Raw genomic sequence first — 15,590 nt, forward strand, 5'->3', positions numbered from 1 at the left:
GTAAAGTTGGAGCCATTTGGGTTAATTGCAAAGCCTATAAACCTACCAGAATCAGGAAACCTTAACCTCGGCAAGTTGCTGCTAGTATCTACACCGAGCATTCTGTTATTAATTTGAGCCAAAACAGACGTTATTTAAACACCGGAGCTGATGTGATTATATCTTGCCTGAAGGTCATGAATCCAGCTCGGTAAGGTGAGTCACCTGAGCTTTCTAGAAATGCACAGAGGTCTACAGTGTTTGATTGTGTTCATAAGATTTGCAAGCCATTAATTGATCAGCCCTAATTTGGAAAACTAAATATTGTGCTTGGTGCGGTGGGAGGGGGCTGATTCATTGCCTATACATGTCAGAGCGATTCCCTTGGCGGCCGCAGGGCAGCTGCGGGGCATTTTCCTCCTCACGGATGATTGCCTCCAACATTAACGGCATGAGGCTGCCCACTGGAGCTGGACCAGAGCTGGCGAGGTAACATGGGTAAACTTTCGAACAGTACTACATCTTGTGCTGGAGCTCCCCCTGGTGGGCAATTCAGTAATTTTTTTTTCAGGGAAGAATGACAGGCTAACCAGCGTTGGTCTGTATGTCCAAAATGCAGCAGAGGTTTATTTCACCCAGCTGTGTGAAGGCTGACTTTTACGTCTTGGGCATATGTAGCAACGAAAAAAAATCCATGTGCAAGCCTGCATGTCATTTTAACACTGCGTGAATCTGTTCATTTGTGTCTGCCAATTAAGACCATATGCAATAATATATTTTTGGTAGCAGAATATTTACATTCCTGTCCTGAAACTGTATATATGCACATGGGAGCGTGTGTGGGTGCAAAACATAATAATGTTGCCGTCTTTCACCATAGGGACCCAACTACAAAGAACCTGTCCTCTTTATGATCTCTTGGTGCCCAGATGGACAGTGGGCAGATGTCCCCATTCCTCTCATGTTCTGCCAACATGGGTCACAGCCCCAGCAGGCACAGAATGAACAGATCTGCAGCTCAAACCCCACGAAATTCAGCTGGAGGTCTTCACCTTCCAGCAAGTCTGTGTTTGGAAAGAACGTCACAGCTTCAGTCGGTCTCGCGCTTCTGTTTTCAGTCAAATTTGGACTGGAATACATGTAAACAATATGCAAGCCCCATTTGTTGCTACACTCCATATAAATAACTGTAACAACTTCAGTTCTTCCAAAAAAAAGAGTCTCCTGTTGTTTAAAGTTCTCCTTTGTGTGATTCCTTGTCTGCTGACATGTGAAGCTATCATGCAAAAGCCGACCACACGACTGTGAGCATGTGAACACATTCATGTGTCGATCATTTAACAAGTTTAACAAGAAAGCAAATTACGTGCAATTCTGTATCATTGCTTTAGTTTTTATTCATTATTTCTGATAACTACTTTCCTCATAATTTAAAACACACAAAGAGCTGCTAAAATATGTTTGCTAATTAAGAAAAAAAAATAAAATACATATACTCAAAATACATAGAAAAATAGCTTTTCACAGAATGCCGTTTTTAGGTGGCACAAAATATTTTTTTTTAAGTTCAAAAAGCTGAAATAATTAGGGAATTCTGAGAATAATTTTAGTAGTGAAATAGTATATAACTTTTTACAAAATAATACCATCAAAAAGGGTATTTAGTATGTACAGTGCAGAATAAACACAAGAATATGTAACTTAAATTATTCAAGATGACTGAATTTGCAACCTGTAAAAAATATGTTATACGGCTGGCTGTTTGACACCACCAGAAGGTGGCGTGCTCTCATCGTTGGCATGAAGAGCCAATACGGACAGTCTGAATGCAGGGCTGTAGCTATCAGAGGGCTGCTGAGCTGTCACCCCACAGAAAGAAGTGACCAGAGTCCTCATTTAACCGTCATACCTTACAGCACTGTTACCTGACAACAAGCAGCATTGTTACTAATCGCAACCTTCTCAAACTCTCCGATTTCCACTGTTTTGCATTCATATACGTCTTAAGCTTTAAACAAATGCTTATTCACTAATTCATCTACATTATAAATATCATATTATGATAGTCTTTACTTTCTATTCTGTATATCCAAATGAGCAGATACATCAGCCTGTGGATGACTGCAGATAACATACCTGTTAGCAGTCTGCCCCAAAGAGGACTGTGAAATGCGGGACAGGAACCGGCAGGTGGTGGGCGACAGCCCTGGATCATAGCCACCTGGCCCAGAAAGCAGCAACGATGGGAGAAATTAAGCTTCTAAACCTACATTGGGTGGGATTACGCCGCACTGCCAGTCACTGGCTGGAAAACTGTGAAGCGAGTAGATTAAACCAGACAGTGACTGACAACACATGATAATCAAAGCCTCATTTTTCCAATCACTGGAAAGCAGAACTCCATTCTGCCCAAGGTCTGCCCCCCAGGGGGCTTGGGAATGGTCTCTCCCAGGCCTCTCTATCTGCAAGCACAGGTCTCCACAGACATGCTGGGGTAGACCTTCAGAACGACGTTGTGGCCCTCATCCAGGAAGAGCACGCTCAGAGGCTTCATCTTATCCGGAACGCAACAGGGCTCCGGGATCCCCGAGGTGATGCCCACCGCCTTGACGATGCTCTGGATGGTGGCGTGGTTGGAAGGCCGCACCACCTGCGGGAGGGAGCGGGGGGCACAGTATTAGCGTGACCTGCTCCTGCTCCTCACGCTCCCTAAATGTGAAGCTTCATTTACAGTTTATGGCCTTTTTACTCTGGCTGTAGGGAAATCCATCAGTTTGATATGTCTGCTATATAACTTATACAGCTTCCTTTCACATGATATATTCCATTTTAAATATCCTGCACTGAAAATCCATTTTAATAAATTACATTATTCTGGATGGCATACAGAATTAATAGACTTGCACTTCACATGACTTCATACATATATATTATAGCTGTTCAAAGGAGCAAAGTCATAGTTTAACTGGCAATATTCCTACAGCACATTGAGAGCAGCCTATTGAAAAGTAGCACACAGTAGTAGACTCCAGTAGCCAGTTCTAAAGGCTTCTTCCATATAAATTTCGGCTAGGAAACATACCCCTGCCTGGACTGAGCATTTGGACTCTCACATGTAAATGGTCTAAAGGCTGACCTTAGACATAGGGAACTGGCAGGTTCCCGAGCAGTAGTACGCATCAAACGATTTCGGAGACAGGATCCACTCGCTCCAGCCTATGTCGGCAAAGTCCACCTTCAGATAACGTCGGAAGCAGCTACGGGGCTCATCCCACTGCCTCCGCCGGGCCTTCTTCATGGTCTTCTCGTCAAAGCTGAGCACCAGTGACTGGCTGCGTCCATTGCTCTCATCCTGGCTCTTTCTCTTGCCGGTCTTCTTGGTCGGCTTTGGCTTCAACGCCAAGTAGGATCCCTCCCATAGGTCGAGTTTCATCGGAGCCTCGTACTCGACCTCTGGCAGCTCGTTATTGTCGATGGGGTCCTGGAAGTAGGTGTCCCTTTTGACCCGAGCATCAGGAAAGGAGTTAGGAGGCGCAGTGGGCTCTCCGACAGTCAAGAAAGGGTCATATCTCTGGAGGGTCTTGGCTACGCTGTTGGGCTCCGAAATGGAGAGGTCGTTGGCATACACCAGAATGTACGGCAGGTTGGTGGAGGATGCCAGCTCCCCATATGCTCGGTAGTGTTCGCCGAGGTCAAACTCGGCCATGATGAAGCGCTCATTAATGTTTCGGGCTTCTTTCAGGACATGTGAGATGTCCTTAACGTGCCATGCCCCTCTCCGCTGCAAGACCAGCGTGAAGTTTGTCAGCAGGACCCCAGGGCCTCCATCCTGTAGGACGCTCCAGAGCAGCAGCTGGACAGGGGGCAGGAGCTGCTGGGGGCCACAGTAGGGGCCCCTGGAACGTTTGCATGGCCACGCCCTCTGCCTCAGGCGCTTGCTGAAGAAGAAGTGGAACGTTGAAGACAGCACCACCTCTGATTCCTGGATGGACGTTAGGTTGAACTGGTACAACACCCTCTCTTCCACAATGTCTATGAAAATCACACCAAAATCCGTTATACATTATTACAATAATGCTCCAACTTCAGGGCTTAAATATCAAGGCAACTGTTCTGTGCATCAGATTTCTAGCGATTGTATATCTATGAATAGCTCCTGTTTGGAGCTGGGCATATGGAACTACTTACAGTTGGCCCCTGATGATTTCTGTACATTTTAAAATGTCTGATGGCATTAATAGGACCTAATCAAGCGGTTTAGTGTACTTTGGACTCTTGCGGAAACTTCAAAGTGATATTTCTTATGATCATGATCTTTCTGCAATTATGGAACAATGACGAAGTATTATGTGAAAGCCAGTATATTACAGAAGCTGACTTCATGGCTCTGGGATTAGCCTTTCAAAAACACCATCCAGCAATAAAAGTCTGCTGAGAGCGTCTCTGTTGATCCTCCAGGGTGCCCCGCTAGCTTCGCGCACCCGAGCGCCAGTGTCCTGTAACCTCCTCGTTTTTCAGAGCGGCAGCTGCGTCGGGCTGAGTCGCATTAAGAAGATCCCTGCCTGGGATACTTTAGCCCACAGAAAGCTGGCCCTGAACTGAAGGACAGCTTACAATTAAGATTTTATATCATATACATATTCCAGTTCTTATTCGTTTTTATTCTGTTTTACTGTATTTGTTCTTATTTATTTTTTTTGCCTACTGTGCTAGGCTACTAGATTAAGGAAATTTTCCCCAGTTTAATCACCAATATATTATTTATCAATCAGTTGACCTTTGTAAAAACATTTGTTTGTTTCTAGATTTATTTATTTATAACATGGCGTTTCGGACCTCTAAATATAACGAGCTAATATTGTGACTTTTAGATAAGCGGATTAAAGCTTTTGCATTAATGACAGGTATAAACAAATTTGAGGAATGAAACGTGTTTAGAAGGTACGTGGCAAAGTGGAGGCGTGATTTTCAAAGAGTCTACAATTGATACTAAACACAAATCAAAGTATAAAGCGTCAATCTGATAAGATGCAGTGGATCATGAAAAACATGAAAAACGAGTATTATTTTAAAAACAACGGTAGGCCTATAGCCAGCCCTATATCTCACTCATATTAGATGGCATAAGACATAAGCGTATTTAAAAATGCCAGGAGGATCTTACAAAAGCTTTTACTATTAGCGTTACCATCATACCTGCGTTGCCTTGAACAGCAAAATACGATTTTGGGATTTTAAAGAAGAAGAAGGTAAGCATATTGCAGAAATTACTTGGAGACTCTAACGGATGATATCCCCACTTTCCATTTTTTTACGTATCCCAAACGAAGATAAATTGTGAATGCTCACCCGGAGTTGCTTTAAAGCTTCGGACTGTGTTTCCGTCGCCGGGGCTGTTGCGCTCCCTGTTGTACTTATCGTAAAGTTTAAACATGTGCACTGAAACCATATCCCGGGATGCGCTGGAGGCGATCTTGCCAGGGGAGGACTCGAACATCTCGCCTTGGGACGATCTTCTTCCGTCTTGATGATCAGATGCGTAAGATCCGAGGTAAGAATTGATGAGACATAATAACAGGTGCACCAGAATTATACCTGCCATTCCTAATACAACCGTTAGACGTTTTCATAAAACCCCGTATTATTCACCAGAAACAAAAATAAGAAATCAGCTGTTGTGCTGAGTTTGATTAAAACATACCGTTAAATCTTGACGCTCGTACTGATTAGCGTTAAGTTTTCACAATTAATTTAATAAAGATGCTGTTCATAAATGCGCTCTTTTTATGCAGCCTAATGCGGCTCCGTTGATACACTTGTTTCTTCTTACCGCCAGAAACCGGGAAGTAAGACTAAGGCAATGAAAGATGCTGACGTCTGCTGGTCTTGACCAACGAAATCCGTCGCTGCCGCACATAGTTCTCACTGGAAGCTGCCTCGGGGAAAATATCCCTATATAATGAATTGGAGCTGGAATCAGCCCACGGGTCACGCGTGGATTTCTACATGATGTGTCGACTTGCATGTATCGTCTTCGCTTCTTTGACAACAGTCCTGAAAACGATAGCATAATTATCATGCGCAAGATATTATGCGAAAAAGCGCAACATTTTATTTTATTAACCTTTAACACTTTTAGCTTTTTGATCTCTCTTATTGGCCAAACCTCGATTGTCTATTATGAAGGCAGTTGAGTGCGTTATTTTTCATAACTTTTCTGGAGCATAGTGATAGCCCCGAGAGTTTGTGCAATTATGTGCAAAACTTCTAATTGCGCCATTCTCGGTGATTTTATTGCATCTCTTTCGGTATATGCATGTTTTAATAACACATCTACTCGTGCATAACGTATTTATCTTGTTTGCATATTATTAGCAAAAACCATCGCGAAATGTATCTCTCCACAAAGTGTGACAAAAGGACGTTACTGTTCTGACACTGTGGAAAATATTCGCATATAGTGGGCCATTAATCGCAGGATTCACTGTGGGGCTGTTAGACGTTATTCATGGCTCTCTGTACGTGACCTCTGCCAGGGGAACGGTCGCACCTCGCCGGGTCGTTTTTGTTTTCCGTCTGCAGTGCTGCAGCACAATACCGGGGCTGTGAAAGCCAGCGGCTCCAGCGGGGGCGGCACCAAGCTGAGCCGCTTGGGTCATTTTGCCATTAAACACCGTCCCATAGCTGGGGCCACCGAAGGCTCCTTTTCACTCTGTGCTTGTATCTGCCTTAAATCTGCTTTAAAACTCCCGAGACTTCGCCACTTTGACACGGTTACTAGCGAATCAAAGAGTAAATCAATCCCAAGGAAGATTTCTTGCTGTATTTTATTGTAGGTCTTCTGGCAGGCGAAGTAATTAAGACGTATGACGCCACTTTTTTGTTTGATGAGAATGTATGTAGGGAAGGAATTCGAATTAACTCTGGGTCACATAATTCCTTCTTCCTGAATCGAAGTAATCAATGGCATCTCTAAGGTACCTTTAAAAAATCCCGTTCATTCTGGACGCTATTGACCGCTGTGACCGGTATGCTGAGTTCTTGCCAAAATAATGATGATCATAAATAGTACAAGGCTCGACAGGGAAGATGAGCTCAGTGGGATTCACGCTTTCAGTGTTTTGGTCCGGAATTACGGAACAGCCCGCTGCTGCGCCTGTGTAAACCCGATTTGTGCGTGCTTGTGTGTTTGAGTTTTGGTTCATTCAGGTTTTTTAAGAAGTTATGCGGCGAAAGTAACACATTGGGCTGCACCCTGGATGGAACTGCGATTAGAAAAGTAACCATGATCCTCTGTTTGATTAATCACAATGGTCAAGGAATTTGTTGGGTTCAGCACATAATTACGGTGTTACACTAAAGAACGCAAAGGAATCTGGGAAATCCAGTGTGGGTTACCACAGCCCGGTAATATCAGTACATGTCAATATATAAATACCTTAAATACAGGACACGATGTCTGCCAAAAACAAGAAACACTGCGTGACTTGAACAGAGCGTCTGTGGGTCTTTCTAATAGAAGCTTAATTTATTTCTCATAAGTTGAATAATAAGACCAATACACTTACTGAGAATTATTCATCCAGTCATTTGAGTGAAAAATTATTTGAATAGGCTTCAAGACACGATGGTAACTGCGAATGTGGCAGGGACGCCTGTCTTATGTTGCTGCGCGCAGTGGTGGAAATTTTTCGCACTTAAACAGAAGTGCAGATACCACAGAAAATGTTTCAAAGTAAAAGTCATGCAGTAAAAAACTACTTAAGTAAAAGTAAAACAAATGTTTTAAAAGTAGTCAAGTAAGAAATACTAGGCCGACACTGATATTGATTTTTATATAAAAAAAACAACCTTTTGTATTAAATTCACCCAATACAGGTTTGAATTTAAGTTATAGTGGAGCACAAACTGAGTCACATATTTTCCTGTTGTGCAGAAAGCTTGCTGAGCTGGCTGGCACAAACTAGCAGACTGGCATTTTTATTCATTGGAATACAAAAGATCAATCAATGCCCTACATTTAATAAACAGTATAAACATTTTGCAGGCCGGTACTTTTAGACCTCTTATAAGTGGTGAATGAGCCGATTCAAGCCTTCGTCTTCCAGTGGGAAAATCGCTGATTGTCTAATGCAGTAATCCCCATTGTTTCAGTAGTAGCTAGTCGTTATAACTTTGAATATTGAAAATATTTAAATATTGGCCTGCAATTTCGGTATTTTAACCGATGGGCTGATATCATGCATCTCTACATATCTTTCTTCCATCTCCTTAAAGATAATATGTAATGCAAAATAATAATAGTAAAGAAATATATTGCTCAAGAATTGTAAAAGAAAATTGTGATCTCGATGCTGAGTGAAAAAATTGCGATTTATAATTTTACCCAGAATTGTGCAGCCCTGCTGAGGTGCGCTGTAAGGTAAGTCAATACGATCGTGCCGAATGAATCAGAGTAAAAAGTACTTATTTGGCTAAGAACTGTTGTGAGGTTAAAATAAAGGTTGCAACAACAACTCAAGTACAAAAAAGCCTTCTTAGTCACAAAGTTTTTGTACTTCATTCCTTTACACCTCTGATTGAGCGTTAATTCATAGGCCTACTTAACGTTTCCACGGAAGAACAGTTTAAAAAATCTGAGACGTTCTGTCAGCTGGAGTAATTAGGGTAATGGTGTGTGTAAACTTATTTAAAATATTTTAAAAACTATATCGGTTAACTGAATTCCACTTTAAATAGTATTTCAAAATAATTAGCATTCACTAATTTTCTGTGTTATTTCTATCGTGTTATTTGTAAAACGATACCTTTATTGACAAGTAAGAAATAAATGGCAAATCAATGCTGTATTCATTGGGCTAATCTGGTCTGGATGTTTGTACATCCGCGTTATCAGAACTTGAATCTGCAATAACTAATCTCACGGGTTACTGAAAGTTTAGCTGAAAACCTTACATGTATATGATTCTGCTGATTTTCAATGTCACAACCATATTCTGACATATCGCCCATCCACCGTACTGCCTGATGACATTTACAGATTGACACTGAGGTAAACACTGTTACAGGTGGCCGTTTGTTATGCCGTCTGCCTGGTAATGATAGTGGCACTGGGTGACAGAGGAAGTCCGTGAAATTAATTAAAAAAAACAAATGGATATTTGTACGACTCTTCCCTTTGCACCAACCTGACATAACATAAAGAGGTCGGAGGGTTTAATGACAGTTAATAAATGTCTTCATTTTTACTACAACAAGGTTTCTTTGTGTTTTCTACAAGTCTGACCTCAAAAAAGGTCTTTTATGTGTGTTCTCATAAGAAAGGTGGGAGTTAAGTAAAATTCAAGAGATGTTTAATGTTTGTAGCAGAGCCGGTTAATCTTAAATTGAGCTACTCAGATACACAGATATGTCACACAATGGTCCATCTAAAGGATTAGTTTCTACTTGTGTTTCTTGGGCAGCCATATATTTTTCTTCTTCTTACTCAGTATTTTTGCCTTTGAATGAAATGGAAAGTGCTAAAGTGCATCTCTGGGCAGCTTTTTAAGCCAAGAAATGATTTAACTTGGCTGCGTAAATCATTTTGCTAGATGCAGCTAGCTTGTCTGAAGTTAGCTTCCTGGGTCTACAATGACATGCTGTGTTAAAACATAAACACCTGTGATTCTCATAAAATAATAGACAAATCCAGAAGGATTGTGTACATTTTCTTTCATCTTCCACTCCTGTTCGTAGGTCAGTGCTCCTTTAATTACATGAAATGGAGTCCTCTCTCCGTCGCTGTTTGCAAACAAGTGGTGAATTTTAGGCCTTTTTCGGTGCAGATCAGCCTGTTCCCTCTGAGTTTGAAACAGTCCAGCAATCCAGTCAGAAGGTCCCTCCATGCAGTTCTGAGTAGTCAGTAATCATCAGATAATCCCCCCCCCCCCTAAAAACCCATCATCACTGTGCTGGATAATAACCCCCCACCTCCCCAGCATCCCCTGATCTACTTGTTCCTTTTTCTGTGGCTCCTCTTCCATCTTTGTGTTCACCTTTAAAAGTGCACACATATGATGGTGCCCGCACACTGTAACTGCTGTTAGCTGGGCCAAGTAGTGTGATGTTATTTTAAGAGCCAACAGCAAGAGAGCAGAAGTCAGAAGGCAGCAAAACCAAAGATTTCCATGTAGGAATTGTGCTTAGATCGCGGCTCTGCTGGAAATCAAGTTTGTGGGACAAATCCAGGCCGTGACAGGGTGGGGACCGGACTTTCCCACTAAAATTAGGCCTGGCGAGTGAAGATGGAGCTGTGTGATGGAGAATAGGGTGGGGGGGGGGAGATTGAGGGGCTAGGGGAGGGGTGTAAGTGTGCAGGTTGGTGGCACTTGAGACCAAATCGAGATCAGATCATCACCAGATCCAGGAAACGTTTCATTGACTCGCTCGAATCGTCTTCCACTGGGCCACGTCAGGCTGTGTGCTCCGGGGCTTAAACACTCTGAGAACATTCCCTTAACAGAAAGGATATGGTGGAAGAGGAAGCCTGTTCAGAACACGTCACATGGATCTGAGCCGGACTGCTGAGGGGGTTTGATTTATATGGCGACAGCTTGTATCTGGGACATTTAGCTGCCGACACATTTATTTTTCATGCACAGTTGCGGAAAGCAGGAATGTGGGTTCAAACCATCCTTGAAAGGAAACCTCAGCTTGCTGCCTCAATCACATGAGCGGTGCTGTAAACAGGAGGGCCAGCGGGGGGACCGGGAGAGCTGTGGCCGTATGATCCAGCTGCCCCACGTCAGGAGAACTGCAGCGTTTCGGTTGTGGAAGGAGCTTCCGCTTGTAGCCGCGTTGGACGATGGAGCCTCCAAGCCAGGGCACTGGGTTTAAGTTCCCATGGCTCCAACATTTGAGGAGCATCAGGGCCCTTTATTGCATGGCTTTATCCAGGCTGAAGCCTAGAGGTTTCTGCTAAAAAGGGGGCTCACTCCCACGTCCCCGATCCACCACATATACCATCACCACTGTCCCACCCCCACAATTCCAAAACTTTTACCATGATCACCCTGCCCTCCAAATTTATGGGGAGGGGGGGGTTTCTGGTGACTCAAATAGCCCATGTCAATGTACCTCTGATGGTCTGGTACCATCCACGCACATATAGCTTCTCCTGGATTAGACCTCAGATACCTCCAGAGGCCCTAGATACTACGACAAGCACGTTCAGCACGCTGACCTCAGGCGCCTGTCCGCTCTCTGCCTGCTTTTTTACCTGCGTGCCTCTTGATAGCTTCCTTTGAGGGTGCGGCCAATGAAAACACATTGGCTGCCAGCATGGGCTGCTCAGACTCACTGAGTGGGTTAAACACAGAGCAGAGCGGCAGATAAACCCGATTATTACTGTCTGGGGAAGCCCTCACCGCAGGTTGTGGCTCCAGGACTGGCGGCACGTATTTAAACATCTGTAAAATGCTTCACTATTATCCCGAGATCCCATATCAGATTTATTTTGTTGTCGCACATCTGATATTTATCTTCTGCTTTCCCTCACATCCTTAAATTGCAAGGACACAGTGGTAGTCACAACACGGGCGGGCTGTTGGCTTTTATGGGGGGGGGGGGGGGCATCGGGGGGGGGCACACGGCCGTCGGGCATGCTCAGCGTGTCCGCGGCGCATGCCGCAGTTCCTCCGGCTCGCGATGGAAACCCGAGAACTCATTAGTTTAAAAAAGGAAGTGGACAAAGGCCCATATTGATATTAAACTGAGGTGCCCGTGGATTTGGCAGCGACGGCTCACAGGAAGTTTGCGGTTGAGGTGAACCAGGGGCCATATTTCAGGCCACGGGTAAATTATCCTTTTATTATGACCTTGCGAAGCCTTCATCCAGTGGTACCACAAGAGATCATCTGCAAGACGCAGCTGAGCACGAGCAATACCTATTTGCTGTTTAATTACGAAAATTAGAGTTAATCTTTAAGTGGAATCATATTTTGTATGACATTCAGTGGATACATTCCCATCTGTATCAACAAATAAATGTGTGAGAGGGAATGCATGTAAGGCACAGGCTGTCAGGAACAGCCACTCACAGCGCATGCAGCTCCTGAGTGAGCCATGAAGACCCCACACTTCTTAGCCTTCTCTAAGGACAATATTAGCTTAGGATCACCAGTTGAAAACAACTGCAGGCAGCCTCTGTCTACGTCTGTGTCAACAGGGCAGTGATTGGAAGCAGATGAGGACCCAGAGCTGGTGCTTTGGCTCCAGGTCTTCAACAAGGGTGTCCTGTGAAGATGCCTGACAGAGTGCTGACAAGACAGTGTGATCCGTTAAGTGGAGGAGTCACGTATGTAAACCCATTTCCTAAACACGAAATTAGAATGAGTTGATTTTTCATGCAAGAAGACAGTTCTTGCAAATTTCCAAAAAGGTCTAAATCACTCACATTTACCACATCGCAAAGTCTTGGTGAAAAGGGCCATCTCACAGTATTACATGGTTATTCGATGAACTTGATGTTATGTCCCTGCACGGACTGTTAAACATAAATGACAGATTATCGCCCTAAAATGACAATACAACATCAAAGTCATATTTACAGTAATAAACAACCATTCCAGATTTCCATGATTTGCCAAACACTGGAATACCAATCAACTAGAGCAGTATTTTCAAACCCGGTCCTTGGGGGCCTCCGGAAAGTCCACGTTTTTGTAACTGAATTGCCTCCACCGATTGTATACTTGCTTTTTTGCGTAAGAGCATCCGATTGTCTGCCGGGCAGCCCTGCAGAAAGAACGTCTCATACATCTCTACAGGATATTGTACTCAATGTGTGTGTGCATATCATATGCCAATAAAACTCACTGTCAGAGGAAGTTACTGCTGGTGAGGAAGTTACAAACGGTTTCACTTTGATTCCAGTTAATACTCAAATCCCACTGCAGGATCAGATTCGGCCCGTTTTTTTCATTAACTCTGCACTGAACCCACATTTAAACATTTCACACTATTGATTCATCATCGTTATGGGGACTCTGCATTGTTTTATGCATTTTTTATTATTTTATTTTTATAATGCGCTGAACAACAGGTGCCCAATCATGAAAGGTCCTACACATTACACAAGCTAAACATTAAAATTGGACAACAATCAACAAGAAAAATAACAAAATACGATTGTGGCTGTCATTTGATGTTTTTTATTGGTACTACTTTCAGAAATGATTACAAAAAAAACATCCAGTACGTTTCACAGAACGGTGTTAAGAATTTGTTCAGTGATGGTTGCAGGACTGAAGATTAAAAGGATGTGGCTTGATTTAAGGCGGCTTCTCAGAATGAAGCAGTGTGTGTACCCAACATAAACTTGACTTCCTCTGAGACTAGATGTCAACAGGACCCTTAAGCTGATGAATGGAGGTGTTTAGACGGCTCTGGACGTCAGACGACTGACGGAAACCTCTTTAACGTCTCAGTTAATCCTCAAATAATGGCATTTGGTCAAAGGAGCTTCGTTCAGTAGCCGGTAGCTGAACATTCTTCGCTTTGTTTGCGAAACACTGATGTGAATCGCGGGCCACGGCCATTGTGAGGTTTGGGCCATTAAAGGATTTCGGCAATCAGGCTCAGACTGTAATTTCCTCTCGAGTGGCATCCGCCGAGGGGGGGGGGGGGTGGGGGGAGGCAAAACCTTCCCCCCGAAGGTGAAGGTCAGCAGCCTCTGGGACATGTTCCGGAAACGGTCCTACACGGCTTAGGTTTAATGAATATAACGCCATTCTTGTAAACATAACATGGGCAAGAGCTGGGTGAAGTGTCTTTTTAAAAAATGTTTTTACGCGCAGGCAGAGGAAGGGTTCAGCGAAAAACAGGAGAGAGCGCTGATTTCACGTGGCGGCGGTCGGGTTCGTTGGGGGTCGGTGGGCTTGAGGAAACGGCGATTTGCGCTGCTGTGGAGTAATCACCCACCAGAGTGCGGCAGATTGTGTTGCAGGGGGATCTTATTACAGCCGGAGCTGTTTCATTTATGTTTCTTAACCATTGAGTTTCTCCCTCATGGCGGCGAGACGGTCACTGGGAAGTGGTTTCAGCACAAACCAGCCGGGCTCCACGCTAATCCAAACACTGATGTTTTTATACCACATAAAGTAGCCATTGAGAGACGGCAGAACAAAGGCCATATGTCACACATGTGAAAAGGCATCAATTTTGCTAGAATATTTCAGTGGCCACCATTTATTTTCCCAAATCACATCCCGTGCCAAGTGGTCTCAGTCTGGTGTGCTTGGAACGCCGTTCGTAAAGCCCCCCCCATCCTATCCCATCCCCCTTGAATGGAAACTGTCCCGGCTCGGGCTGAGAGGCCGCGAGTGGCTGGAGCTGACCTCCGCAGACGCGGGGCTTCTGATGGGGGGGGGCGACCACCTGCACGCATCTGGCAGGGTGACGAGTGGCGGCGGGTCAGCAAGGCGGCGTGCGGTGTCGACGTCGGCCTGGAAATGCGGGGTGGGGGAGGGGGCACAGGGAACAGGGATCTTTTGTTGGCGTGGGGGGGTCGTCTGTGGGGGAGGGAAATGACAGGCTTATGAAGGCGCTTAGACAGGCAGACAGACAGCTCTCGCCCCCCCACACCCCTGTATGCTTTATTATCCATGAGAACACAGTGAAAGAGGCCACTTCTGGAAGGGCCAAGCCCATGTGATCGGCCCATTTGCTGTTTCATGGCTTGGCTCAGTGGTGACACGAACACTGCAGTGACACGAACACTGCAGTGACACGAACACTGCAGTGACGCGGACCCTGGCTGTCTGAAACACTTTAAGCCGACAGACAAACCACGGCAGCTCAGATCTTTGACATGCAGCTGGTGACAGGTGTTGCTGAAGCGGAACCGTCACAGCTGACCGGTGTTCGTGTCGCCATGTGAAGGTCTGTACAGGATGTCCACCTACAGCAAGATCCCTTAAACAGGCTCAGGCACAAAAGCCCATGTCTCCTGACTAGGCCCAGAACTCCATATGGCCTGTATATGGACACAGTATCCCCTCTGAGTGGATGTATTTTCTCGCCTGTCACTGTGATTCAACTCAGCCTTGATGACTTTCTAGGACAGCGTACAATATGGGGTAGCTAAACAAGTACAACACCGTGCTAATTAAGTGAAGGTTGTGGGTTCAAATCACCCTACTGTAAGTTGCTTTGGATAAACACATTAGGTAAATATAGAAATCGTTTACTATGATCATGGCTGGCTGTGAGTCCTAAAATGGGTGGGCGGGGCAAACCCTTTGCTGCACTTCCTTCTGTGGGCCCCTCAAAAAGCAGCTCCCCATCTTGAGGAAGAGCAGGTGTTCAGTTTGGCTTGGATGTCCGTGCAGGCTTACCACCTTGTTCTCAAACGCCAGGGCTTGCGGGCTGCTCCTCTCATTTTACGATGCTAAATGATGAACTCCGTGAAGAACAATGATGTTCCAGGCGCCATCCTATAGTTTTAATGCTTTCACATGAATTTCCCTTAACATTTCTCATTGTCACCGCAACCCTGCACTGGGTAAGTGGTTACGGAAGATGGATGGATGGATATTTTTCATTGTGGTTTCCTTAATCCCAGGCCATAA

General features: G+C 44.5%; 1 protein-coding gene across 2 annotated transcripts; it reads right to left on the bottom strand.

Moving 5' to 3' along the window:
- Positions 1–1,376: 1,376 nt before the first annotated feature.
- On the bottom strand, positions 1,377–5,824 carry gdf10a (growth differentiation factor 10a). 2 transcript variants are annotated; one of them, XM_049009785.1, is made up of 4 exons: positions 5,681–5,824; positions 5,329–5,502; positions 3,116–4,011; positions 1,377–2,629 (listed from the first exon to the last, which is right to left on the bottom strand). In XM_049009785.1, exons 2-4 carry the CDS (start codon positions 5,474–5,476, stop codon positions 2,438–2,440), a joined length of 1,236 nt encoding a protein of 411 aa, XP_048865742.1. In that variant the 5' UTR covers positions 5,477–5,502; positions 5,681–5,824; the 3' UTR covers positions 1,377–2,437. The 2 variants fall into 2 exon arrangements, with proteins under 2 accessions (XP_048865742.1, XP_048865739.1); XM_049009782.1 differs by having other exon boundaries at positions 5,329–5,821.
- Positions 5,825–15,590: the final 9,766 nt, after the last annotated feature.

This window comes from Brienomyrus brachyistius, chromosome 3 (genome assembly GCF_023856365.1).
Source record: "Brienomyrus brachyistius isolate T26 chromosome 3, BBRACH_0.4, whole genome shotgun sequence".
Taxonomy (NCBI): Eukaryota; Metazoa; Chordata; class Actinopteri; order Osteoglossiformes; family Mormyridae; genus Brienomyrus; species Brienomyrus brachyistius.